This window comes from Podarcis raffonei, chromosome 8, assembly GCF_027172205.1.
Source record: "Podarcis raffonei isolate rPodRaf1 chromosome 8, rPodRaf1.pri, whole genome shotgun sequence".
Taxonomy (NCBI): Eukaryota; Metazoa; Chordata; class Lepidosauria; order Squamata; family Lacertidae; genus Podarcis; species Podarcis raffonei.
This window is the reverse complement of record NC_070609.1, coordinates 7,037,150-7,065,135: the sequence shown is the minus strand read 5'-3', so window position 1 is coordinate 7,065,135 and position 27,986 is coordinate 7,037,150. Positions and strand designations below refer to the sequence as shown.

The 27,986-nt window shown below is 47.7% G+C and overlaps 1 protein-coding gene across 1 annotated transcript; it reads left to right on the top strand.

Moving 5' to 3' along the window:
• The first annotated feature begins 1,879 nt into the window (after positions 1–1,879).
• Positions 1,880–25,717, top strand: CCER2 (coiled-coil glutamate rich protein 2). The gene is made up of 6 exons (XM_053401855.1): positions 1,880–2,019; positions 14,862–14,908; positions 15,948–16,041; positions 17,991–18,059; positions 20,261–21,162; positions 25,120–25,717. The coding sequence occupies exons 1-6, from the start codon at positions 1,974–1,976 to the stop codon at positions 25,201–25,203; spliced, it is 1,242 nt and encodes a 413-aa protein (XP_053257830.1). The 5' UTR covers positions 1,880–1,973; the 3' UTR covers positions 25,204–25,717.
• Positions 25,718–27,986: the final 2,269 nt, after the last annotated feature.

Below are 27,986 nucleotides of genomic sequence, written 5' to 3'. Positions count from 1 at the left end.
AACATGCCAGTTGGGCATGTGTCTCTGCCAGGATCCTACTCGAGTGTAGGCTGAGCTCCCTGGTGGTTTCCAGCAACTGGTGTTCAGAAGCATTGTCTAATCCTCTCTTTTAAGCCATCCAGGTGTGTGGCCCTTATTGCCTTCTGTGGGAGTGAGTTCCACAGTTTTACTATCTCTGTGAAGAGCTCCTTCCTTTTACCTGTCTTGAAAGGGAGAAAATAAAGCGTTAAAATCGAGATGTGGAAAATATGGAAACAACGAGGAGAGACAGGAGTGAGATTTGGATATGCTTCAAGCTCAAGACTGTGGGAAGCCCCCCCCCCCAATTAATAATTATAATTTGGATGATAATTTAGTCTTTTTTTATTTTAGTTTTTTATTTTAATTGGATTATGATTTGATATGTTAATTAGATGTTTTTTACAGTCATAAAAGGTAAAGGTAAAGGGACCCCCCCCCCAATTAATAATTATAATTTGGATGATAATTTAGTCTTTTTTATTTTAGTTTTTTATTTTAATTGGATTATGATTTGATATGTTAATTAGATGTTTTTTACAGTCATAAAAGGTAAAGGTAAAGGGACCCCTGACAATTAGGTAGAGTCGTGGCCGACTCTGGGGTTGTGACTTTCATCTCGCTTTATTGGCTGAGGGAGCCGGCGTACAGCTTCCGGGTCATGTGGCCAGCAGGACTAAGCTGCTTCTGGCGAACCAGAGCAGAGCACGGAAACGCCATTTACCTTCCCGCCGGAGTGGTACCTATTTATCTACTTGCACTTTGACGTGCTTTCAAACTGCTAGGTTGGCAGGAGCTGGGACCGAGCAACAGGAGCTCACCCTGTCGCGGGGATTCGAACCGCCAACCTTCTGATCGGCAAGTCCTAGGCTCTGTGGTTTAACCCACAGCACCACCCGCGCCCCTCGTGTTAAATGTGCTTCAGGTTGAGCATTTTCAGGTTACGCTCCACGGCGACATGGAAGTAACGGAGCGCGTTAAATGACGTCACGCGCATGCGTGGAAGTGGCGAATCGTTACCTGTGCCTGCGCAGACGCAGGTTCTGTTTGCTTCAGGATGCAAACAGGGCTCTGGAACGGATCCCGTTCGCATCCAGAGGTACCACTGTATTTGAAAATTAATAAAAATGATTTAACAAAAAAAAAAGGGAGGAAAATAAACTATTTACCCCTGCAAACCCCTTTCTCTGTGCTACCCTTTTGAAGATGAATTGGTCTCCCCCAACTGGGGGAGCACTTCTCCGACGGGGGGGGGGGGTAGGGGTTGGACTACAATTCCCACCGGCCCCTAACTGGCTGAGGGCTGATGGGAATTGTAGTACAGAAACTCCTGGAAGAGGGCACCGGGTTGGGGGAGAAGGCTAATGCACATCATCAGTGCGTTGAGAAGAAGGGTGCTAGGTGAAATATCCTAGAAAACTGCAACCCTCCCTTTAATATTTCCTATTCGGTTTTTTTTTAGCTGCATTGTTAGTTGGGGGGGGGAGCGGGTTTCCACTCAAATGCGCCTCTTTGACTCTCCAGCTGGAGACAGGGCAGGCAGGATAAAACCCGCAGCAGTTCAGGAGCACAAAGAGAAATCCTGCACAAATATTGCTTTAAGCACCAGGACATTTTTTGCGCGTGTGAAACAACGCCTGTCCAGAGAATTAAAGAAACAATTCCTGCCCTCTTTCTGTAGGGAGCAGGCGTGACATCACTTCCTCCCGTCCTGCCCCCTATTTAAAATCCCCCTCCTGGCTGCCTTCGAGGCACCTCGGCTGGTTTTCTGCTCTTGTGCACAAAGAAAGTCCTTCAGCAAGGACATCCACCCCCTTCTGTTTCTCCTTCCTCCTTCTCCTCTCTCCCCCTGTTCTCTGCGGTTGCTTCAAACTCTTCCCTGCATCTCAGATCTCCTCTCCTCTGAAAAAGGACCAGCGAGAGAGAGAAAGATCCATCTCTCCAGGACCTCAGCGATGCTTTCCAGCAGAATCTCGCTCCTGTTCCTTTTCTCCTGCCAAGGTAAGTCTGGGAAGGGCTCGGAAGTACCTTGGGACGGAGGGTTGCATCTGATGCCAGCCTTGCACGGTGCAGAACCATTGAAACCCACACGGTGTTCATTGATTTCAGGACGAGCATTGAGTATACACCCCAAAAGCCTCTGTATAGCTCAGCCGGGAAAGTGATGCTTTGCTTCCTTCTCTCACCCCCAACACTCGCATCTCTTAAAGGAACTCAATTCTCTCCCCATCGGTTTTGATCGGCCAAAGTTTCCCCCATTAATATTATTATTATTATTATTATTATTATTATTATTATTATTATTTAGAGGGGGTTATTTATGCTCAGCTGAGCTCAACCTCACTGCACCACCTCGCCTCCTCTGGACTTTAAATTTCTCTCTCTCTTGCATACTGTGTGTCCAGAGAAACCTCACGGCTCCCCCCAGGATTTAGCAAACCGGACAAGATCCCTTGTTCCTATTGCTCACAAGCCGCTTGGCATTCAAAATTCCTCCGAGATCTTTGCAGCCTAGTTTTTGTTCTTGGTCGACGCGACTTGGACTTCTGTAACCTCCGTGCCAAAAAGGGTTAGAGACAATGTAAGCATAGGCTACAAAATTCCTTACCGCAGACAGGAGGGAGGAAAAGTTAGCTGGACTTTTTCCCAAACATGATTTGGACCCTCCCCATATTATTTGCAACCATTCTCTCCACGAGATCCCGGTGATCTTGTCATATTTCCCCTTTCTGGATCCCTCCTTCCCTATTTTTTCAGCTCAGCCTTTCCAAAGATGTCCCTTTGCAGTGCCATCTGGAATATGACAGCTACAAGCTGGTGTCCATATTTAGTTTCCCACTCGTTTTTGTTTTTTAAAATATGAGATGTTTTTCCTCCCTCCTGAGGGCAGAATCAGCTCTCGAAACGCAAGGTAAACGAATGCTCTTAGGAACTTGGACGGCAATTCTGCCCTCTAATGATTTCAGAACCCTGGACAGCAATTCCTCGGCTACTTTCCTAGTTATTTGTGGCCAGGACCCAAGGCGCAAGCGGAGCTCTAAATGCATTATGATTAAATAGTGCATTTTAAAAGAATCTCACCCAACACCACACACACTTTGAATAGCAGGTCCCTGAGCCCTAATCACGAGCTTAGTTTGAAACACACACCACTAAAATAGCTTCCTGTGTGGCACAGCGATTGCTGTTTGCACTGTGCTTTGGATAATGGCCAAAAGGTTTGATCAGGGGGTTGGGCAGTGTGGTGTATTGGGTAGAGCTGTCCTGGGGATATCCAGATTCACTCCCAGCTCTGCCACAAAGTTTCTCTAGGGTGGGCGAGGGGGTGTGTGTTGTGCAAAAGTCAAGATTTCCAGGAAAGAAAACATTATAGAGTATACAAATGATCACCCACAGCTGGAATCTCTGTGTGTGTGTCTGTGTGTTTGTGTGTTTGTGTGTGTGTGTGTGTGTGTGTGTGTGTGTGTTAGGCAATAAGCAAAGGCAAAAGAAATTGTGAGATTACCATATCACAACACCACTAGCGGACTGTGTTATCATATGGGGGGCAGGCACTAACTAAACAGAGATGACTGCCTTGGGTTTCTGTTTTGCATCTGTAAAGGTAAAGGTAAAGGTACCCCTGCCCGTACGGGCCAGTCTTGCCAGACTCTAGGGTTGTGCACCCATCTCACTCTACAGGCCGGGGGCCAGCGCTGTCCGGAGACACTTCCGGGTCACGTGGCCAGCGGGACAAAGCTGCATCTGGCGAGCCAGCGCAGCACACGGAACGCCGTTTACTTTCCCGCTAGTAAGCGGTCCCTATTTATCTACTTGCACCCGGGGGTGCTTTCGAACTGCTAGGTTGGCAGGCGCTGGGACCGAGCAACGGGAGCGCACCCCGCCGCGGGGATTCAAACCGCCAACCTTTCGATCGGCAAGTCCTAGGCGCTGAGGCTTTAACCCACAGTGCCACCCGCGTCCCTTTACCTGTACATTTACCTGTTTCGATAAAGGTTTGTTACATAAATAATACTGGGCGACCATAATTCCTAAACTGTTTCCCCTCTGCAAAAAAACCCACACACATTTCTGTTCCGATACTGCCATTGGGGGCCAGATGTGGCCAGGAAAGTGCCCACCTGCTATTTCTACCCTGATATATATATATATCACTCTTAATTTTATTACTTTCCCCTGGGTTGTCAGCTGCTGCTGCTGCTGCTGCTGCTGCGTGGTGTAGAGTTTCTGAATAGGGTTGCCTGGGAGAGAATTTGATGGATAGAGTTTTGCCTGTGATCGGGCTCTGGCTGATGAGCACATGCAGAGCTGGCAAGGGTTTTGTTTTGTACCCATCTGATTCACAAGGTGTGTGTGTGTGTGTGTGTGTGTGTGTGTGTGTGTGTCTGCTAGCCTGCCTGCCACCCATTTGACTTGGTTTCGGCTTTTTGGAGCTCTTTGCTATGCAGAACATCTTTCTGCAGATCACCTGCTCCCTGCGCAGGGCAAACTGCAGCCCGGATTTGTGCAACTCGGGTCTGTTACAGAGAAACCGAAGAAGAGCTGCTTTTTAATGAGTCAGGCTAGTGTTGCCTGCACAGACTGGCAGCAGCAGGGTTTCAGGCAGGAGAATTTCCCTACCCAGAGGGGCCACCGGGGTTTGAGCTTATGCAGGCAAAGCATATGCTCTGTCGCTGAGGTACTGCCCATCCCATAATAATAATAATAATAATAATAATAATAATAGTAATAATAATATTTTATATCCTGCCCTCCCCAGCCGAAGCCGGGCTCAGAGCGGCTAACAACAATAAAAGTAACACAGCATTCTAAAACCAATTCATTCTAAAATCAGTTCAAAATCAAATTAATGGCAACCATTGGGCTAGAGTTCTGTGAGGATTATCAAAAGAGAGGGTCAGACTGTGCCTTGGCCAAAGTGGAACAGCTCTGTCTTGCAGGCCCTGCGGAAAGATGTCAAGTCCTGCAGGGCCCTGGTCTCTTGTGACAGAGCGTTCCACCAGATTGGGGCCACAGCCAAAAAAGCCCTTGCTCTGGTTGAGGCCAGCCTAACCTCTCTGTGGCCTGGGATCTTCAGGATGTTTTTATTTGCAGACCGTAATTTTCTCTGTGGGACATACCAGGAGAGGCGGTCCCGTAGGTACGAGGGTTCTAGGCCACATAGGGCTTTAAAGGTTAAAACCAGGACCTTAAACCTGATCCTGTACTCCACCGGGAGCCAGTGCAGCTGGTTTAGCACCGGGTGAATGTGATCCTGCGGCGAGGACCCCGTAAGGAGTCTCGCCGCGGCATTCTGCACCCGCTGGAGTTTCTGGGTCAGTCTCAAGGGCAGCCCCAGGTAGAGCGAGTTACAATAAGACACAGGAATGTGGGAAGTTGCCTTACACCAAGCCACTCCATTGGTCCATTTTGCTCAGCATTGATGCACTGGCCAGCAGCAGCTCTCTAGCATTTCAGACAAGGGCCTCTCCTGGCCCTACTTGGGAGTTGCTGGGGTTGAATCTGGGAACTTCTGCATACAGAATCATTGTATTTTAATATTCTGCTGGAAGCTGCCCAGAGTGGCTGGGGAAACTCTCTGGGCAGCTTCCAACAAAACACTAAAATACAATAACCTATTAAACATTAAAAGCTTCCCTAAACAGGGCTGCCTTCAGATGTCTTCTAAAAGTTTGGTAGCTATTTTTCTCTTTGACATCTGGTGGGAGGGTGTTCCACAGGGCGGGTGCCACTACCGAGAAGGCCCTCTGCCTGGTTCTCTGTAACTTGGCTTCTCACAGCAAGGGAACCGCCAGAAGGCCCTCGGAGCTGGACCTCAGTGTCCGGGCAGAACGATGGGGGTGGAGACGCTGCCTTAGACAGATAAGCAGTGCTTTTTTCTAAAAAAAATAAAAATGTTTAGGGGTACTCTCATTTTCCTACTTATATTGAAATACAGCCCCTCAAGGAGGCCAAACTTAGAGTCACAAAATGTCCCCCCAGAAAAAAGCACTGCAGGTAAGTCATGTCGTTGGACAATCTAGCCAACTTCTGACTTCTCCGACTTCTCAGCTGCTCTCCAGAAGTTCCCCTCCCCGCCAGCACTTATTCCCTGGGACTGATTAACCAGGAATGTCTGGGGTTGAACCCAAGACATTCTGCGTGCAAGGCACTGATCTCTACCACTGAGCTACACCTTGATTGGTGATGGTTATTGGAATGCTATCTTCTCCAACACTCCCATCCATTTCTTCCTGGCTCAGTTCCTCCATCTAGACTGGCTTGGGAGTGAAGCTGGTTGAAACTGGAACTGTTAAGCACTGTCCATGTTGCCTGGGGAACTGTGTGTCTGATACCCGTGTCCTCCCGCAGGTGCCTCAACCACCCCACTCTACCTAGGAGGGCTTGTACCAGTCCAAGGTCTTGGGTACCTGCTCAGCCTGCTGTCCACGTGCTTGGTGCTGATGGTGCTACAGGGACGTGGGTGGCGCTGTGGTCTAAACCACTGAGCCTCTTGGGCTTGCCGGTCAGAAGGTCGGCGGTTCGAATCCCCGCGACGGAGTGAGCTCCCATTGCTCTGTCCCAGCTCCTGCCAACCTAGCAGTTTGAAAGCACGCCAGTGCAAGTAGATAAATAGGTACCATTGTGGCGGGAAGGTAAATGGCGTTTCTGTGCGCTCTGGTTTCCATCACAGTGTTCCTTTGCACCAGAAGCAGTTAATCATGCTGGCCACATGACCCAGAAAGCTGTCTGCGGACAAACGCCGGCTCCCTCGGCCTGAAAGCAAGATGAGCGCCACAACCCCAGAGTCGCCTTTGACTGGACTTGACCGTCCAGGGGTCCTTTACTTTGCTGATGGGCAACTTCAAGACCACTCCTCTCATAAAAAGGTAAAGGGACCCCTGACCATTAGGTCCAGTTGTGACCGACTCTGGGGTTGCGGCGCTCATCTCGCTTTACTGGCTGAGGGAGCCGGCATACAGCTTCCGGGTCATGTGGCCAGCATGACTAAGCCGCTTCTGGCGAACCAGAGCAGCGCACGGAAATGCCGTTTACCTTCCCGCCGGAGCGGTACTTATTTATCTACTTGCACTTTGACATGCTTTTGAACTGCTAGGTTGGCAGGAGCAGGGACCGAGCAACGGGAGCTCACCCTGTCGCGGGGATTCGAACCGCCGGCCTTCTGATTGGCAAGTCCTAGGCTCTGTGGTTTAACCCACAGTGCCAAACAAAGAATTGCAGAGTTGGAGGAGACCCAGCAATGCAGGGATATGCAGCTGTCCCATATGGGCATTGAACCAGCGACCTTGGTGTTATCAGACCAAGCGCTAACCAACTGAGCTATCCATAGGGAGCTGCCTTATTCTAAGCGAGACTCTTGCCCATCTAGTTCATTGCTGTCTGCACTGACTGGCAGCACCTCTCTAGGATTTCTATCTTTTTTCTTCAAATTTTTTTATTAGTTTTCCAAATTTATAACAAACATATCAACAAACAAACAAAAATTTATCCTGACTGTAATACTCCCACTTTTGTTATCATTGTTCGGTGACTTCTTCAAATCCCCCTGGCTGAGTTTCCAAATAAATCATTGTAGCACTTTACCAAAACTATTTTCACATAAAATTTACTTGGTCAATTAACATCTTTCTTTCTTTTCATTTTGACTTTTATCCATAGTATTCTACAACATCACATATTTAAATCCTACGCCAATCTGTTATTCGCAAGTAATTCTATTTAAGTTATCTTAACATATTTAACTAGATAATCTTTAAATTTCTTCCATTCCTCTTGATACTCCTCCTCCTTCTGGTCGTGGACTCTTTCAGTTAGGTCAGCTAGCTCTGAGAAATCCATCATCTTCATCTGCCATTCCTCCACTGTTGGTGTTGTTGTTTAGTCGTTTAGTCGCGTCCGACTCTTCATGACCCCCTGGACCAGAGCACGCCAGGCACTCCTGTCTTCCACTGCCTCCTGCAGTTTAGTCAAATTCATGCTGGTAGCTTTGAGAACACTGTCCCACCATCTCGTCCTCTGTCGTCCCCTTCTCCTTGTGCCCTCCATCTTTCCCAGGGAGTCTTCTCTTCTCATGAGGTGGCCAAAGTCTTGGAGCCTCAGCTTCAGGATCTGCCCTTCCAGTGAGCACTCAGGGCTGACATCCTTAAGAATGGATAGGTTTGATCTTCTTGCAGTCCATGGGACTCTCAAGAGTCTCCTCCAGCACCAGAATTCAAAAGCATCCATTCTTCGGCGATCAGCCTTCTTGATGGTCCAGCTCTCACTTCCATACATCACTACTGGGAAAACCATAGCTTTAACTATACGAACCTTTGTTGGCAAGGTGATGTCTCATGTGATTTCCAATTTTTGGCCAGCAAAATTCTAGCACCTCTCCAGGATTTCAGGGCTCTGTGAAATATGCCTCCCGGCCTCCTAATTTTGAAGGGGATCTTATTTTGGAGGCTGGGCACACATGGGTGAAAGCTCACAGCCCAGTAACAGGATCCACAGGTCAATTTGTGTTAGAGAGGCAGTGTGGTGTAGTGGTTAGAGGTCTGCACAGGGACCTGGGAGCCCAGGGTTCGAATCCCGACTCAGCCCCAAAGCTCACTGGGTGACCTTGGTGCAGTCACTGCCTCACCTCTGCCTCACCTCGCAGGGTTGTTGTGAGGAGAAAATTGGGGAGGAGGGAGAACCACGTACAACAGGCCGAGTTCCTTGAAAGAGAGGTGCGATATAATGCAAGAAATAAAGAGATCGGCAGATCTCTAAGCGGTGGCTGGATTACTCTTCCTAGAATGTGGCTTCCACCAAATTAAACTTAGCTGAAAGGGACCATCGCCCTGTGCTCTACATCTTATCAACTGGGATGATCTAAAGTTAGTTCTGGGAGCGCAGCTTGGTTAAAATTCTGATTCCCTCTGTTTCGTTTGCAATGTCACCTTGACTGAGAGCATGTTGTGCGTGTAGGGATCTCTGAATCAGACCCCCTGGGGACAACCTCAGAGCACCTTGCTTGCTTGCAGGAGGTCTCAGGTTGATCTTCAATCAAAAAACATCTCAAGAGCTTGGAGAGAGATCCTGAATGCTCACCAATAGCTTGATTCTGCATGAGTCAGATTCCTATCTTACCATAACCCCCCAGGCATACCCTGGCTGTATTATTATAAATATGTATGTATGTCATCTTCTTCTTTGGCGATCACTCGTAGCCGAGTAAGATTGTCTCCCACGAACACGGTTTTAACACTGAGTCTGTAAGTGACTGTGGAGGCCAATTCTGGATCCACACGTCCTTCCACACTGGGGACATTGGATTCCGGGCGGGAGTTGATCACAGTGTGGATTTGCCAAACTGTGCCTTCCTCTTAGCACGTTTCCCCCTTGCGTCCTGAGTTCGAGTGTCTTCAAAGCCCATGACACCTTTGGTAAAGGCTGTTCTCCAATTGGAGAACATGTTGGTGTATGTGTGTATGTATGTAAATTTAATAAATAATACAGTGGTCCCTCGGGTTAAGTGCTTAATTCGTTCTGGAGGTCTGTTCTGAACCTGAAACTGTTCTTAACCTGAAGCACCACTTTAGCTAATGGGGCCTCCTGCTGCCACTGCACGATTTCTGTTCTCATCCTGAAGCAAAGTTCTTAACCCAAGTTACTATTTCTGGGTTAGCGGAGTCTGTAACCTGAAGCCTATGTAACCTGAGGTACCACTGTAATGATGTTAAAGGTAAAGGGACCCCTGACCATTAGGTCCAGTCATGGCTGACTCTGGGGTTGCAGCGCTCATCTCGCTTTATTGGCCGAGGGAGCCGGCGTACAGCTTCCGGGTCATGTGGCCAGCATGACTAAGCCGCTTCTGGCGAACCAGAGCAGCGCACGGAAACGCCGTTTTCCTTCCCGTCGAAGCGGTACCTATTTATCTACTTGCACTTTGACGTGCTTTCGAACTGCTAGGTGGGCAGGAGCAGGGACCGAGCAACGGGAGCTCACCCCGTCGTGGGGATTCGAACCGCCGACCTTCTGATCGGCAAGTCCTAGGCTCTGTGGTTTAACCCACAGTGATGTTAAGGTACTCCAAAAGTTACCTTGCATGCAGAGCTGGCTGACTCCCCAGTTCTCATTCAGGCTGTGCCTGCAGCTGTCAATCAAACAGAGAACCAATTCCAGCCTTGTCTGCAACAATACCCAGTGGCAGCCGAGTTAAAGATAATGTATTTTTCATCTTTTGTAAAGGAAATGGGAGGTGGCGGCTGCTGGCTGTGTTTTGGCATTAACAGCCTTGCACTACACAATTTCCACTCTTTGTTCAGCATCACTCCCCCACCCCACCTCCTTGTTGTTGTGCTGCATTCAGGGTTATGTAATAGTCTTATGCAAGATGAAGAATCAGCTCACCTGAACAACTTATCACTATTCGATCTCCCTAAGTCACCAGGCTCTCTCTCTGTCTCCAGCCTGCTGCAGGTGGGCAGAGAGGATTGCCAGACCATCCCTTGAAGACTCATTAACCCCATCATCTTCTTAGGTTCACACCTTGAACCCTCAACGCAGGACCTGCTGGGATTCAGCCGAGGTTTATTTTAAAAAGTGAACGGTTTTTCCTCTAAAAATTAAAAAGTTCACAACATTGGCTAGCTGCAACATCAATTTCCGGTAAAGCCATCGTTTTGGTTCTTTAAAAAAAAACCACAACCTAAATTTTATCAAGGTTTATAACATAAAATTATAAAATTAAAGGTTATATATAATGAAAGGTTATATATAATGAAAGGTTATATATAAACCTTAAAGGCTTGGCAGGGGGTTAGACTCGATGGCCCTTGTGGTCTCTTCCAACTCTATGATTCTATGATTCTATAATTATATAATTAAAAGGTTTATAAAAATGCAAAACTTGATATATTTTCCCTTTTTGAAAAAACCAAATCAAGACTTTTATATAGATACAGTGGGACCTCGGGTTAAGAACTTAATTCGTTTTGGAGGTCCGTTCTTAACCTGAAACTGTTCTTAACCTGAAGCACCACTTTAGCTAATAGGGCCTCCTGCTGCCGCTGCACAATTTCTCTTCTCATCCTGAAGCAAAGTTCTTAACCCGAGGTACTATTTCTGGGTTAGTGGAGTCTGTAACCTGAAGCGTCTGTAACCTGAAGCGTATGTAACCCAAGGTACCACTGTACAATAAAAACGCGCGGGGGGGGGGTGGAATAGAGAAGGAAAAAGGAAGAAATTTAAAAAAATAGAAAAGAGGTTAAAAGAGAAAGATAGGAGAATAAGATGTCTGTTTTGTTCTAACGGGGAGTAAATTCCATCTACAAAATGCCAACTTCCCCTCCTGTGCTGAACAGTACTTTTTGGAGATTTCTAAAAAATAAAATAAAAATCACTGCTACATTTCTGCATTTGGGCTGCTGTTACAAAAGCCTGAGAGTGAGGTCTGAAACCTCAGCAGAAGCTGGCATTTCGGCCTTGGAGCAGAGCTAAGACTTTTTTCAAATCACAAAGGACATGCTCATTTCTAAGCGAAGAAAGGAGCTCCTTTTAAACTTCTTCTTTTTTGCAGATAATAATAATAATAATGACAAAACGTCTCCCCAGTTCTTGGCAACCTTAGGACCAGGAGAACACGCTCATTCTTTGCAAGACAATTAGGAACAAGCTGTACCAGGATTAACAATGCTGTGAGCCTTCTGGGCATAATATGTGCCATTTTTTAAACATCGGTGAACAGCTGTTCCCTTTGCAATTTTAATAAGCCAGGCTTAGTGGGCAAAATTAAGAGCGAGAAAGCAAAGAGGTGGCCCGGCACCTGCACAGGTTGGACACACTGAGTCTCTTTCACTCTGTCATTGTCTCCCTCCTTCAGCACCTGAGACCACACAAAAGCAAAAATAGATGATGCTGCTTTTCAAAAGCCCAGACTCTCGTCTGCTGTTTTCCTTTCCTTTTTCCCTCAATTCCTTTCTTATTTAGACTGCAAGCTCCTGGGGCAGAGAGCTGTCTTTTCTCACTTGTCCTTGTTCTGCAAAATGCTTTGTGCATTGACGGCGTGATATAACAAACGTTTGGAGGAGCAAATTGGAGAGATCAAAAGGCGAGGTTTGCAAAGAACCAAGGGGGTGTTTAAAGGACGCCTCCCATGCTGTTGCTTTTTAAGAGCGGGGAGAACTTTGGCAAGAACTTTTGGCACGCAGAGGCGGAGCTGGTGGGGAACCCTCTGCTGAAACAGCCGCTTGTATGTCTCGATAGGTCAGCACATCGTTGACCTACGGAACTCACACCCACAAGAGGCACCGATGGCCATCAACCTAATAATAATAATAATAATGTTGTTGTTTAGTCGTTTAGTCATGTCCGACACTGGCATTGGAAGACAGCCTGCCTTGCGTGGTCTAAGCTAGCATGGCACAGCTCTGGTTGTTGTTGTTTAGTCATTTAGTCGTGTCCGACTCTTCGTGACCCCCTGGACCAGAGCACGCCAGGCCCTCCTGTCTTCCACTTCCTCCCTCAGTTTGGTCAAACTCATGCTGGTAGCTTCGAGAACACTGTCCAACCATTTCATCCTCTGTCGTCCCCTTCTCCTTGTGCCCTCCATCTTTCCCAACATCAGGGTCTTTTCCAGGGAGTCTTCTCTTCTCATGAGGTGGCCAAAGTCTTGGAGCCTCAGCTTCAGGATCTGTCCTTCCAGGGAGCACTCAGGGCTGATTTCCCTAAGAATGGATAGGTTTGATCTTCTTGCAGTCCATGGGACTCTCAAGAGTCTCCTCCAGCACCAGAATTCAAAAGCATCCATTCTTCGGCAATCAGCCTTCTTGACGGTCCAGCTCTCACTTCCATACATCACTACTGGGAAAACCATAGCTTTTACTATACGGACCTTTGTTGGCAAGGTGATGTCTCTGCTTTTTAAGATGCTGTCTAGGTTTGTCATTGCTTTCCTCCCAAGAAGCAGCCGTCTTTTAATTTCATGGCTGCTGTCACCATCTGCAGTGATCATGGAGCCCAAGAATAGTAATAATAATAAAATTTTATTTATATCCTGCCCTCCCCAGCTGAAGCCGTGCTCAGAGCAGCTAACAACAATAAAAGTAACACAGTTTACACAAAATCACCATCAATTAATTAAAATACATTCTAAAATCCATTCATTCTGAAATCAATTCAGAATCAAATTAATGGCAACCATTGGGCTAGAGTTCTATGAGGATTACCGAAGGAGGGGGTCAGGCTGTGCCCTGGCCAAAGGCCTGGTGGAACAGCTCTGTCTTGCAGGCTCTTCGGAAAGATGTCAAGTCCCACAGGGCCCTAGTCTCTTGTGACAGAGCGTTCCACCAGATCGGGGCCACAGCCAAAAAAGCCCTGGCTCTGGTTGAGGCCAGCCTAACCTCCCTGTGGCCTGGGACCTCCAAGGTGTTTTTGTTTGAAGACCGTAAGGTCCTCCGTGGGACATACCAGGAGAGGCGGTCCCGTAGGTACGAGGGTCCTAGGCCATATAGGGCTTTAAAGGTTAAAACCAGCATCTTAAACCTATAGAGCCTTTCAAAGAGCATTGGACAAATTCATGGCGGAGAAAGCCATCAATGGCTGCTAGCCTTCACGACTATGCTCTGCCTCTACAGATGGAAGCAAATGATTCTTCTGGATATCAGTTGGGGCTGGAGGAGGGGACTTGGGTTCAAGTCCTGCTTGCGGGTTTCCCATGGGCACTGTGAGAACAAGATGGTGGGCTAGCTGGACTATCGACCTGAAACATAAACCCTGCCTTCTTTTTATATTTGATCAGCCTGCTTGAACTGTTGGGGTCCAGAATTGGTGGGGTCGAGAAGTCCCATCTCTGTTTATTGATACATGACCTTGAGCAAAAGGTATTCAATCAATCAATCATTTTTAATTTGTACAGTGGTACCTCGGGTTAAGTATTTAATTCGTTCCGGAGGTCTGTTCTTAACCTGAAACTGTTCTTAACCTGAAGCACCACTTTAGCTAATGGGGCCTCCCGCTGCCGCCACTGCACGATTTCTGTTCTCATCCTGAAGCAAACTTCTTAACCTGAAGCACTATTTCTGGGTTAGCGGAGTATGTAACCTGAAGCGTATGTAACCCGAGGTACCACTGTACACCGTCTTTCTATCTTACAATACTCAAGGCGGTTTACAAGCTGAAGAAACAAAAAATGTACATCTTATAGCAATCTAATGCAATACAGTGGAACCTCGGGTTACAGAGGCTTCAGGTTACAGACACTTCAGGTTACAGACTCCGCTAACCCAGAAATAGTACCTCGAGTTAAGAACTTTGCTTCAGGATGAGAACAGAAATCGTGTTCCGGCGGCACAGCGACAGCAGGAGGCCCCATAGGCTAAAGTGGTACCTCAGGTTAAGAATAGTTTCAGGTTAAGAACGGTCCTCCAGAACAAATTAAATTCTTAACCCGAGGTACCACTGTACAAAAATGTGATAATAAAACATAACTTTAAAATAAGCAACCTATGTCAAAAAAGTAACATTCAACAATCATTAGAATAGTATAAAATAATAATACCAACATATAAAAGTTAAACAGAAATCCACTCAACAGTTACAATAAATATAATTTCTCAACTATAATCAACAAAGCAATGGCAAGCCACAGTACATATACAATCCAAATTGAGAAGCAGAGACTAGAGTGTGGAGCAAGGCAAGGTATTGTCTCTCGCATTTTACAGAGGGGAAGTTAAGGCTAAGAGTGACCTACCTCACAGGGTGGTTGTTTGTTCCATGTTTATACTGAGGTGATCATCCTCTATGCTCCAAAGCTCCAGTCACGTGTGAATATTTCTGACCAAACAAACAAGAGATAACTCTCTCTTTTTTTCCAGCCCTGGCGCTGCCGTTACCCACCCAGCTCTCGGAGGAGGACGAAAAGGTAAGAACAGGAAAAAGGGTGGGGTGGTCATGTCACCTATATTGGACCCTATATGTGCTATACCTTTAAAGCTTCCCCAAAGAATTCTGGGAAGTCTAGTTTGTCGTTTAGTCGTGTCCGACTCTTCGTGACCCCCTGGACCAAAGCACACCAGGCACGCCTGTCTTCCACTGCCTCCCGCAGTTTGGTCAAACTCATGCTGGTAGCTTCGAGAACACTGTCCAACCATCTCGTCCTCTGTCGTCCCCTTCTCCTTGTGCCCTCCATCTTTCCCAGCATCAGTGTCTTTTCCAGGGTGTCTTCTCTTCTCATGAGGTGGCCAAAGTACTGGAGCCTCAGCTTCAGGATCTGTCCTTCCAGGGAGCACTCAGGGCTGATTTCCTTCAGAATGGAGAGGTTTGATCTTCTTGCAGTCCATGCGACTCTCAAGAGTCTCCTCCAGCACCATAATTCAAAAGCATCCATTCTTCGGCGATCAGCCTTCTTTATGGTCCAGCTCTCACTTCCATACATCACTACTGGGAAAACCAGAGCTTTAACTATACGGACCTTTGTCGGCAAGGTGATGTCTCTGCTTTTTAAGATGCTGTCTAGGTTTGTCATTGCTTTTCTCCCAAGAAGCAGCCATCTTTTAATTTCACGGCTGCTGTCGCCATCTGCAGTGATCATGGAGCCCAAGAAAGTAAAATCTCCCACTGCCTCCATTTCTTCCCCTTCTATTTGCCAGGAGGTGATGGGACCAGTGGCCATGATCTTCGTTCTTTTGATGTTGAGCTTCAGACCATATTTTGCACTCTCTTCTTTCACCCTCATTAAAAGGTTCTTTAATTCCTCCTCACTTTCTGCCATCAAGGTTGTGTCATCTGCATATCTGAGGTTGTTGATATTTCTCTGCTTTACCACTGAACTATCATCTGTCAAAGAGCTGTTTGAGACACAAGAGTTGTGGAGGGCAGGAGGAGAGATATAGTTACATTGACGCATGAAAAAGGGAGAGAGAGACCCCAGTTCATTTTGGTGGGTTGTTTTTTGTTACCAGGTTACTAAGTGCATCACCGAAATCCTTGCAGACACCCTCTCCAGACCCAGCCCAATTCCGGTGACCAGTGAATGCACGAAGATACTTAGAGAGGGTAAGTTACGATTTGTGTGGTCAGACTCCTTAAGCGGTGTCTGCAAATACCCAAACCCTCAAGGTAATGTGAAAATAGGCCTTTTGCAACACTGGAAAAGGTACTATGATACATATATGGTGGAACTGTTTAAACATCAAACAATTTTGGGAAACAATATATAACGAAATGAAAAAAATGTTCAGATATTCATTTAGGAAAACACCAGAAGGTTTTCTATTGGGAATAGTACCAGGAAGTCTAAAGGAAGAAGACAAGACATTATATTTATATGCGACAGTAGCCGCAAGGCTATTGATTATACCGACAAAAATAGAGTGGCTTGCCAAATAATTGGAGTACTACAATATATCCAAAACAATGGGAGAAATTGGAAGGATCTCAAAAGAGAAGATAGACAGGGATTGGAAGGTGTTTAAAGGATACTTGCAAAACAGTATTGAAAAATCAGAACTCCTATTAGAATAAACAAGTTCCGTTTTAAATACTGGAATACTAAAAAAGATGGATAACAATGTGTAATAGAAAAAGAAGCATGAAATTAGGTTAAAGGTGTGTGAAGGAAAGTAATAGAAGTGGAAAGAAATTGCAATTGAGTAGATTGGAAGTCTAACACAATGGTGGGGTGAGGGGCGAGGGATGGTGGTGGGAAAAGGAATTATCTGTGGGATTGAGTGTAGGTATGTTTGAACATTTTAAAGGATTGTATGAAATGTATGTTTGTATATTCGCAATATGTGTGTATTAATGCTGAATTATTTTAACAATAAAAACTTTTCAAAACACACACACACACAAAAGAAAACAGGCCTTTTTAGTGGTGGCTCCTCACTTGTGGAATGTTGCCAGAAAGAGGCCTGGCCTCAATGCATCTGTGTTGCCTAGCAACCGTCAGCAGCAGCAGCAGGAAGAAGAGACAGGGCAGCCGTGTCTTTTCCGGCAACCACCAGCAGAGAGAGCCACTGTTCTCGGTTGTTGTTGCCTAACAACAGCCAGCAGAAAACTGTGTTACCTGGCAACAGCCTCTCTGTTGCTTAACTACCACCACTAGGATGGGAGACTGTGTGGGTAGGGGCAAGCACGAAGGAGGCCCTGTTTGTGTGGTAAATAGCCACAGAACAGGGAAGGCTTTATCAGGGCCTCTTCTGTGCAATCGTTTCTCACGGGACAACAGGCCTAAACTGTCCTAACCTCTGTTTATTATTCAGATGGTTATACCCCCGTGGCTTACAACGTATCAGCCTTGACCAACCTCTATGATTCTAACCTGCTTCCCTTCAGACATTCTGGACTACAAATCCCATCAGCCCTGCTGGTCCGAGCTGATGGGAGTTGTAGTCGAAAACATCTGGAGGGTGTGAAGGCCGCAATGGACGGTGGTGAAACACACAAAGGCACACACCTGTACTTTTATCTCAAACCACACCACCCGGCAGCCTGTAATTCCCTGCTGAGAGTAGAGACCCCTATTCCCTTCATGGAGCTACAGTTTCCAGGATTACATGTGGAAAATGTATTGATTGTTAAGCCCCTCAGCAGCCTTAACAAACAACATCTCCCAGAATGCTTTGGGGGAAGCCATGACTGTCTAAAGCAGGCATGGCCAAACTTGGCCCTCCAGATGTTTTGGGACTACAATTCCCATCATCCCTGTCCACTGGTCCTGTGAGCTAGGGGTGATGGGAGTTGTAGTTCCAAACCAGCTGGAGGGCCTGTTCTAAAGCTGAGAACCACTTAGTGCTTTAAAATCATAGCACTTTAAATGGATGGTGCGGATGTGGCCGTAGTCCCTTAGCAGAGGCCGGGGTGCTTTTCTGAGGTTGAACGACTGGAGCAACTCCTCTGCACCTGGCTGGCGTTCCTGCCAGCCTTCAAAGCCGAACGTCATGCGATGTCTGGAATCCACGATACTCGCTGCGAGTTTTAATTGGCACGCTGTCTGTTTTCAGATGAGAGAGTCCTCGCGATGCTTCACCATCAACACCTGCTGACGGAGCTGGAGGAACTCACGCATCAAGGTAAACAGGCGAGCCAAATCCAGCCATTCCTCGTTCCAGCGAGGAAATGTCTTTCTGAACCTTGGAATCCGTTTCGCAAGGGCTGAGATTAGTGCCAGCTCCAGGGTGTTGGGGAACCTTGGTTTTTATTTATTTATTTCTTTACTATCACTTTTCCCTCCAAGTACCTCAGGGTGGCACACCTCTCCCCATTTTATCCTCCAAACATCCCTGGGAGGTAAGGTAAAGGTAAAGGGACCCCTGACCATTAGGTCCAGTTGCGGATGACTCTGGGGTTGCGGCGCTCATCTCACTTTATTGGCTGAGGGAGCCGGCATACAGCTTCCGGGTCATATGGCCAGCATGACTAAGCCGTTTCTGGCGAACCAGAGCAGCGCACAGAAACACCGTTTACCTTCCCGCCAGAGCGGTACCTATTTATCTACTTGCACTTTGTGCTTTCGAACTGCTAGCTTGGCAGGAGCAGGGACCGAGGAATGGGAGCTCACCCTGTGGCGGGGATTCGAACCGCCGACCTTCTGATCGGCAAGTCCTAGGCTCTGTGGTTTAACCCACAGCGCCACCCGTGTCCCTTCGATGTTGTATGTGATGCCAATTAAAGGTTTTGCGATACAATACTTAGGGGCATTTCTAGAAAAGTGAGTTTGTTCAATCTGTGGATTGAATAGGGGTGGAGAATCTGTGATGATGGTGGTGATGGTGATAATTTATTTATACCCCACCCATCTGTGGGTTTAACCCACAGCGCCACCCGCGTCCTTCGGGAGGTAGGTTAGGCAATAATAATAATAATAATAATAATAATAATAATTTATTTATACCCCACCCTCCCCGGCCAGAGTGAGGCTCAGCGTGGTTAACACCAGTAAAATTACAGTAAAAACATAAAAGGGAGGGGGGAAACCAATTTAAAATACAGGTTAAAATGCATTTTAAAATGCAGCCTCATTATAAAAGTAGCCCATAGATCAAAACCATAAGGAGAGGGAAACATAAGGGTCAGACTGAGTCCAAACCAAAGGCCAGGCGGAACAGCTCCGTCTTGCAGGCCCTGCAGAAAGATGTCAAGTCCCACAGGGCCCTAGTCTCTTGTGACAGAGCGTTCTGCCAAGTCGGGGCCAGTACTGAAAAGGCCCTGGCCCTAGTTGAGACCAATCTAACCACCTTGCGACTTGGGACCTCCAAAGTGTTGTCATTTGTGGACCTTAAGGTCCTCCGTGGGGCATACCAGGAGAGGCGGTCCCGTAGGTATGTGGGTCCTAGGCTGCATAGGGCTTTAAAGGTCAAAACCAGCACCTTAAACCTGACCCTGTACTCCACTGGGAGCCAGTACAGTTGGTAAAGGACTATGAGAGAGTGGCTCTCCTAAGATGAGAGTCATGGCCGAGAGGGGACTAGGGGGACTAGAACCTCTGTCTCCCAAGCCTTTGTCCAATACATTAAACCAGGGGTCACCAACCTAAGGCCCATGGGCCACAGGCGACCCATAGGGGTCGTTTAACTGGCCCACGAGCTGCCCCCGAACCGAGCCACCTGCTCAGTGAGTCCCCACGCGCTGTGCTAAACTGATGCAGTGCGATGCGAGGACTCGTTTTTGTGGCGCCGGAAATCGTGTCTGCGCAGACTCAGACACCAGAAATCGCATCTGCACAGACGCAGAAGCTGGAAATCACATCTGTGCAGACGCAGACGCCAGAAATACCCCGCCCTCCCCAGCCAAGACCAGGCTCAGGGCGGCTAACAACCAATAATAAAAACAAGTTGATTAAAATACAATTTAAAAAACAAGATTAAAATGCAACATTAAAACATTAGGATGCAGCCTCTTCACAGGAGGAGAAAGGAAAAAAGGAAAGAGGGGAAGGGGATCAAGTTGATTCCAAGCCAAAGGCCAGGCGGAACAACTCTGTCTTACAGGCCCTGCGGAAAGAAATCAGATCCCGCAGGCCCTGGTCTCATGAGACAGAGCGTTTCACCAGGCTGGGGCCAGTGTTGAAAAGGCCCTGCCTCTGGTTGAAGCTAATCTGACTTCCTTAGGGCCCGGGACCTCTAGGGTGTTGCTATTTATGGACCTTGAGGTCCTCCGTGGGGCATACCGGGAGAGGCGGTCCCGTAGGTACGAGGGTCCTAGGCAAACGAAAACCAAAAAAACACCCCCACCTTTGGTTGCCTTCCCTGAAATTATTTCATCCCCACTGCAGAAAATGAGAAGCATCGTCTGGGACATGAAGGCAACCATGAGGTTTGGGAAGAGGAGGAACAAGAGGAAGTGAAGAAGAGAGATGTCAAGCCTGTCCAGCAGAGAGAAGAAGCTGCATTGGAGAAGACAGAGGAGCAAAACAGGCAGGCGAATAAAGAAGAGAAGGAGCTGAAAGAGTTTGAGAAGACGGAGAAGACTGAGGAGAAAGTGAAGGAAGAGAAGGTCTCCCGAGGAGAGGAGAACAGAGAGGCTCTGGAGGAACAAGCCAAGGAGCGGATGGAGGAGGAAGAAGAGGATGAGGAGAGCGACGAGGAGGACGAAGCGAGGAGGAAGAAGAAGAGGAGCTCCTCAGAGACGTGGTCTTCTAAGGAATATTTTGGGCACATCAAGAAGAGGCGCCCTGGGCCTCCAAAGATCAGGAAGGCGATGCTTCAAGGAAGTCGAGAAGACGAGAAGAGGAACGGGCTGAGCAAGAGGCACTTCAGGTCAGAGGAGGACGAGGAGAGCTCTGAAGAGGAGCCAAAGAAATACCACCACGGAAGGTACGGCGATGGCCACCATCACCATGAGGACTGGGAGGAAGAGGAGGAAGAAGAGAAGAAGAGATCTGATCTGGAGAAGAGGGTGGCCGAGAAGGCCAGCGATGAGGAGACCGCCCAGTTTGAGGAGGAAGAGAAAGGTGTGAAGATCTCCAACTCCCAGGCCCAGCTCCACGGAGGCTGGAAGCCGTGGAGAGAAGGAGGGGAGAAGGAGGAGGAGAAGGAAGGCAAGGCGAGGCATGGGCATCACCACAAACCGGCCGGCTTTGACCTCAAGAAGAGGCACTGGAAGGACGACGTCTATCTGAAGGGCGGCAGGAATCGTGGCCGTGAAGAGGAGGAAAGGGAGACTTCTCCGAGCGAGGTCAGTATACATACTTGTTCCCATCACAAGGCTTGAGTTGGTTAAGTAGCAAGAAGCAGATGGACAGTTATCCCAAAGGAGAGGTGTAGAAAGCAGAGGTATCCCAAGGGTCGCTGTTGGGACCTCTGCTTTTTAGCTTGTTCATCAACCAGTACGTTTCCAAGCACAATTCAAAGTGTTGGTGCTGACCTTGAAAGCCCTAAACGGCCTCGGTCCAGTATACCTGAAGGAGCATCTCCACCCCCATCGTTCAGCCCGGACACTGAGATCCAGCGCCGAGGGCCTTCTGCCGGTTCCCTCATTGGAAGAAGCGAGGTTACAAGGAACCAGACAGAGGGCCTTCTCGGTGGTGGCTCCCGCCCTGTGGCACGCCCTCCCTTCAGATGTGAAGGAAATAAGCAGCTATCTTCTTTTTAAAAGACATCTGAAGGCAGCCCTGTTTAGGGAAGTTTTTAATCTTTAATGCTGTATTGTTTTTAACACTTGATTGGAAGCCGTCCAGAATGGCGGGGTATAAATAATAATAATAATTATAATCGCTTTTAAATGAGTCAGATGAACTGTGGAACTCATCCCTGCAGGAGCCAATGACAGCCACCCACCTGGATGGCTGATTTTTTAAAAAAATGCTTTTTATTGGTGTTTCATTTAATACATACAAACAAAATACAGTAAAATTCAACAACCATTTACCCACATTCTTTCCCCACACTCTGCTGAGCACTGACTTCCTTCCCTCCCTTCAAGAGGTTTTCTTATGTCAGTTACTTTCCCACAGTTTCTTGTTGTGTCCAATCCTATCTACGTCATAAGATTTATTTCAGTCCTGCCAGAGTCTTCAAATTTCTACAGTTATTATTTACGTACTCCATAAATTTCCTCCAATCTTTTTAGAATTTTGCTTCCTCCTGATTTCGGATTCCACAGGTCAGTTTTGCTAGTTCCGCATAATCAACCATCTTCGTCTACCATTCCTCTATTGTTGGCTATTCTGGTACTTTCCATTTTTGGGCTAATGAAGTTCTGGCAGCAGTCGTAGCATACATAAATAACCTTTGATCTACTTTTTCCATTTCCTCTCTCATCAAGCCTAGCAAGAAAGCTTCCGGCTTTTTCGGGAAAGTGTAATAATATAATAATAATAATTTATTATTTGTACCCCGCCCATCTGGCTGGGTTTCCCCAGCCACTCTGGGCGGCTTCCAACGAAGATGAAAAATACACTAAAATGTCACATATTAAAAACTTCCCTGAACAGGGCTGCCTTCAGATGTCTTCTGAATGTCAGGTAGATGTTTATCGCTTTGACATCTGATGGGAGGGCGTTCCACAGGGCGGGCGCCACTACCGAAAAGGCCCTCTGCCTGGTTCCCTGTAACTTGGCCTCTTGCAGTGAGGGAACCGCCAGAAGGCCCTCGGAGCTGGACCTCAGTGTCCGGGCAGAACGATGGGGGAGGAGACGCTCCTTCAGATATACTGGACCGAGGCCGTTTAGGGCTTTAAAGGTCAGCACCAACACTTTGAATTGTGCTCGGAAACGTACTGGGAGCCAATGCAGGTCTTTCAAGACCGGTGTTATGTGGTCTCGGCGGCCACTCCCAGTCACCAGTCTAGCTGCCGCATTCTGGATTAGTTGTAGTTTCCGGGTCACCTTCAAAGGTAGCCCCACGTAGAGCGCATTGCAGTAGTCCAAGCGGGAGATAACCAGAGCATGTACCACTCTGGCGAGACAGTCTGCAGGCAGGTAGGGTCTCAGCCTACGTACCAGATGGAGCTGGTAAACAGCTGCCCTGGATACAGATTTAACCTGTGCCTCCATGGACAGCTGTGAGTCCAAAATGACTCCCAGGCTGCGCACCTGGTCCTTCAGGGGCACAGTTACCCCATTCAGGACCAGTGAATCCTCCACACCTGCCCACCTCCTGTCCCCCAAAAACAGTACTTCTGTCTTGTCAGGATTCAACCTCAATCTGTTAGCCGCCATCCATCCTCCAACCGCTTCCAGACACTCACACAGGACCTTCACCGCCTTCGATTTAAATATCTTTTTCAATTCGTTATAAATCTGTTCCCAAAAGTGTTTCATTTTCTCCCATGTCCACCCCACCTGCATGGCTTTGAAAGAGGTTTGGACAAATACAGTATTTTTCGCTCCATAAGGCGCACCTGACCATAGAGCGCACCTAGTTTTCAGAGGGGGAAATCAAGGGAAAAAATATGATTCTGCGCCCACCCCACCCCAGCTCTGGCACGCTCTGGTGGGAATTCCCCCACCTTGTAGAAAAGCCAGCAGAAGCCGTGCACCCTTTAAAGAGTGCGCAGCTTTTGCAGGCTTTTCTACGAGAAGGGAAAAGGGACTGACTGGCCGCATCAGTCCCTTCTCCCCCCTGGGGAAAAGCCCGCAAGAGCTGAAGGCTTTTCCTGCCTGCCTCCCCGCTGCATTCGCTACATAAGACGCACACGCATTTCCCCTTACATTTTAGGAGGGGAAAAGTGTGTCTTATGGAGCAAAAAATACGGTATATGGAGGGAAAGGCTATCCATGGCTGCTAGCCAAGATGCCTATGTTCTGCCTCCACGGCCAGAGGGAGCAAAGCTTCTGAATAACAGTTCCTGGAAACTGCAGGGCTCTTGTGCTCGGATCATGCTTCTGGATCCCCACAAGCTACTGTGAGAACAATAGGCTGGACTAGATGGGCAGCACTGGTTTGATCCAGCAAGCTCTCCTTCAGTTCTCAGTTCTCCTGAGTTATCTTCTCTGGGGTAAGGGAACGGAGAACTCTTATGAACTGGCCCCAGAGGCACTCTAAACCTGGAAGAAGTTTGCAGGTGTGTGGAATCTGAAGCGATAAAGCCAAGACCTTCTGGAAACACGGCAATGTGAGAAAGACAGAAGACTTACACAGCATCGGGGTAGCATAGGTCTTCAATATCTCATTTGCAACCTGAGCAGGCCCTCCAGAAACCAATAATAATTAATAATAATAATAATAATAATAAAGTTTTATTTATATCCCGCCCTCCCCAGCTGAAGCCGGGCTCAGAGCGGCTAACAACAATAAAAGTAACACAGCATTCTAAAATCAATTCGTTTTAAAATCAATTCAAAAGAAAATTCATGGCAACCATTGGGCTAGAGTTCTGTGAGGATTACCAAAGGAGGGGGTCAGACTGTGCCTTGGCCAAAGGCCTGGTGGAACCGCTCTGTCTTGCAGGCCCTGCGGAAAGATGTCAAGTCCCGCAGGGCCCTGGTCTCTTGTTCCACCAGATCAGGGCCACAGCCAAAAAAGCCCTGGCTCTGGTTGAGGCCAGGCTAACCTCCCTGTGGCCTGGGACCTTCAAGATGTTTTTGTTTGAAGACCGTAATGTCCTCCGTGGGACTTACCAGGAGAGGCAGTCCCGTAGGTACGAGGGTCCTAGGCCGTATAGGGTTTTAAGGTTAAAACCAGCACCTTAAACCTGATCTTGTACTCCACCGGGAGCTGGTGCAGCTGGTATAGCACTGGATGAATGTGATCCCGCGGCAGGGACCCCGTAAGGAGTCTCGCTGCGGCATTCTGCACTCGCTGGAGTTTCTGGGTCAATTTCAAGGGCAGCCCCACGTAGAGCGAGTTACAATAATCAAGCCTGGAGGTGACCGTCGCGTGGATCACAGTGGCTAGGTCAGGGCGAGAGAGGTAAGGAGCCAACTGCTTAGCTTGGCGGAGATAAAAAAATGCTGTAGTCAGAAGCTGGGAGAATTCTAACTCAGTGGCTTTAAAAAAATAGCAATTCTGCAGTGCACCCCAACCAGAAACTTTCTCTTTCCAAAACCTGAAGGCTCGAAATCTGTGGAGGGATCAAAGGGACGGTGTTACCCAACCCTCCTACCTTCGCAGGATCACCTTTCAGCCAGTGCTGCTACTGGCGAGGCCTCTCCTCTCCTCTCTCTCATATGCATATCCTCTCTCCTTCCAGGTCCAGGAGCTGGAGAAGCTTGAAGAGATCGAGCGGGAGCTGAAGAGGGCAGCTGAGAAGCTGGAGGAGCTGAAGAGGGGGTAGCCCCTTTCCACCTTGTGGGCAGATGGGCAGGGTAGAAAAGGAGGCAGGTGGCCTCTTTGTAAACTCACCTGCCCACCCAGTTCCCCTTCACCTCCTAATAAGCAATCCCTGTATATAATCTCTCTCCCTCCAGCTTGGCTTTCGACTGTTAAAAGGAGCTTTCCCTTGCTTTTGAAATACACACACACGCAAACCTCCACCCCGGCAGGCTTCAGCACAGAGATTTGGGACCTGCTTGCCCCTCCAGCTGTTGCACTACAACTCCCAAACACCCCTGACTATTGGCCAGCCTGGCTGGGGCTGATGGGAACCAGAGTCCTGATAGTAGCCACCTCTGAGCAGCGCAGGATGCCTTCAAAATAGTCACAGACCACGCCAATCCTTAGACATTACCGTATTTTTCGCCCTATAGGACGTACTTTTTCCCGTCCAAAAATGAAGGGGAAATGTGTGTGCGTACTATGGGGCGAATGCAGGCTTTCGCTGAAGCTTGGAGAGCGAGAGGGGTCGGTGCGCACCGACCCATCTCGCTCTCCAGCCTTCAGGAAGCTATCCGCAAGCCTGGGGAGCCTGCGGGAGTTCCCGCAGGGCTCCCTAGGCTGTGGATAGCATCCTGAAGCCTAGGGCGCGCTGAGCAGCACACCCCGGGCTTCGGGCAGATATCCGCAAGCTTGGAGAGCCCGGCGGAAGTTCCCGCCGGGCTCCCAAGGCTTGCGGATAGCAGCCTGTTCTGGGGGCTGGGGTCGGGGGAAGCTCGGGCTTCCCCCGCCCCAGCCCCGTGCCTGGGGGGAAATAAGTTTTTCCCCCCTTTATTCCCCCCCCCAAACTAGGTGCGCCCATGGGCCGGTGCGCCCTATAGGGCGAAAAATACAGTAATTTCATAATGAATAGTAATCTGGGATGCATTGCAACAATCAGTGTGGACCTCCTTTCAGCCAGGTCCACCATTTCCCCATTAACACTCACCCACAAATGATATGGAATGGTCCTGTATCTTCTTCTGGATCAACTGAAGTTTCCCCATTGTCGGACACACTTTTGGTGTTTCCAGTGTTCCTAAATGCTTAGCTTTGGAGCATGCAGGGGCTAAGAAGTTCACCTTCTTAGCTGATGGGGCAGCTCAAAGATGTTAGAGGCTGAGAACCTGTTGCTGAAATAGTAAGGCGTCTCCAACCACGACTACCACCACCTGACTCCGGACCACAGCACCTGAGGAACTAGCAGTTCCCCAGCGCTGGATAAGAGGGTCTGAGAATGTTCTTCTAGCTACACTTTTGCCCATACAATTAAACCCCTGTGTTGCAAACAAGCATCATTAATATCCAAAGGCAACACGATGGCCAAGTACAACAATGCGATGTCAATATAAACTCTTTATATAATCTATACAAAGCGTAGAACAATATGAAATATGCACTCTCTGCAAAACCAAATGAAAACTCTTGAAAACATAGAACCAAATAAACGTAAGTCTTATAGGTCTCTGAAAGTCTTTGTGGGCTATGCAAGTCTCTGAAAGAAGCAATGGGTCAGATTCTTATCTGGTGAAAACAAGTCGTAAAGCTTGGTTTTATGATGTCCAACGCTGCCAAAGTGGTTCGCAAACAGACATAGTGAACAGTGATTTCGGATATATACACTGTTTCGTGGAATTCTTCTTCAGCACAGCAGGATACAGAAATGCTTCATAAATCCATCTATATGGTAAATGGAATTGTATAACAACAATTGCTATGGAGCAGTGGTCATAAAGTTATGTATGCTCCATAGCAATTGTTGTTATACAATTCCATTCACCATATAGATGGATTTATGAAGCATTTCTGTTGGACGTCATAAAACAAAGATTTATGGCTTGCTTTCACCTGATAAGAATCTGACCCTGCATAGCCCACAAAGTTTTTCAGAGACCTATAAGACTTACCGTATTTTTTGCTCTATAAGACTCACTTTTTCCCTCCTAAAAAGTAAGGGGAAATGTGTGTGCGTCTTATGGAGCGAATGCAGGCTGCGCAGCTATCCCAGAAGCCAGAACAGCAAGAGGGATTGCTGCTTTCACTGCGCAGCGATCCCTCTTGCTGTTCTGGCTTCTGAGATTCGGATTTTTTTTTCTTGTTTTCCTCCTCCAAAAACTAGGTGCATCTGGTGCGTCTTATAGAGCGAAAAATACGGTATGTTTATTTGGTTCTGTTTTCAAGAGAATCCATCAAGAGTATTCATTTGGTTTTGCAGAGAGTGCATATTTCATATTCTATGTTTTGTATACATTATATAAAGAGTTTATATTGATATCGCATTGTTGTACTTGGTCATTGTGTTGCCTTTGGATATTACTACACTTTTGCCCCTGGCAGCTGCACTTCAGGGTTCTTTTCGCCAACCAGCAGGCCAGCTCTGATCGCATCTGAAGTTCTCCCTATGCTGCTGCAGCTATTCCGTACACCCAAGCCAGGATCTTCAGGGTCGCTTCACAGCACAGCCCTTTGACGTTTCCACAAAAGCATCCTTTATTGCTCCCGGAAGAGTGAGGAGAGTCCGCTTTGCCAGGTTCCTTGTGGTCCCTTCCAACTCTACAATTCTATAATATTACGGAATAAAAGGAGGGCTGCCATTCCTGTGCTGTGTACCAGTGTGTGACCATAACTACAGTCCTTTGCAGGATCAAGAAAATGGCCCGCAGATTCAGTAATCACAGAACTGTAGACTTGGAAGGGATCACAACCGTCACCTAATCCAACTGTGCAGGGATCTTTTCCCCAACATAGGGCTTGAATCCAGAACCG

What these genes read in the sequence shown, in the direction of transcription:
- CCER2 (XM_053401855.1), top strand. Translation starts at nt 1,974, where the DNA reads ATGCTTTCCAGCAGAATCTCGCTCCTGTTCCTTTTCTCCTGCCAAG. An exon ending in TCTCGGAGGAGGACGAAAAG is followed by an intron (nt 14,909 to 15,947) that starts GTAAGAACAGGA and finishes TTTTGTTACCAG; the next exon opens with GTTACTAAGTGCATCACCGA. An exon ending in CACGAAGATACTTAGAGAGG is followed by an intron (nt 16,042 to 17,990) that starts GTAAGTTACGAT and finishes GTCTGTTTTCAG; the next exon opens with ATGAGAGAGTCCTCGCGATG.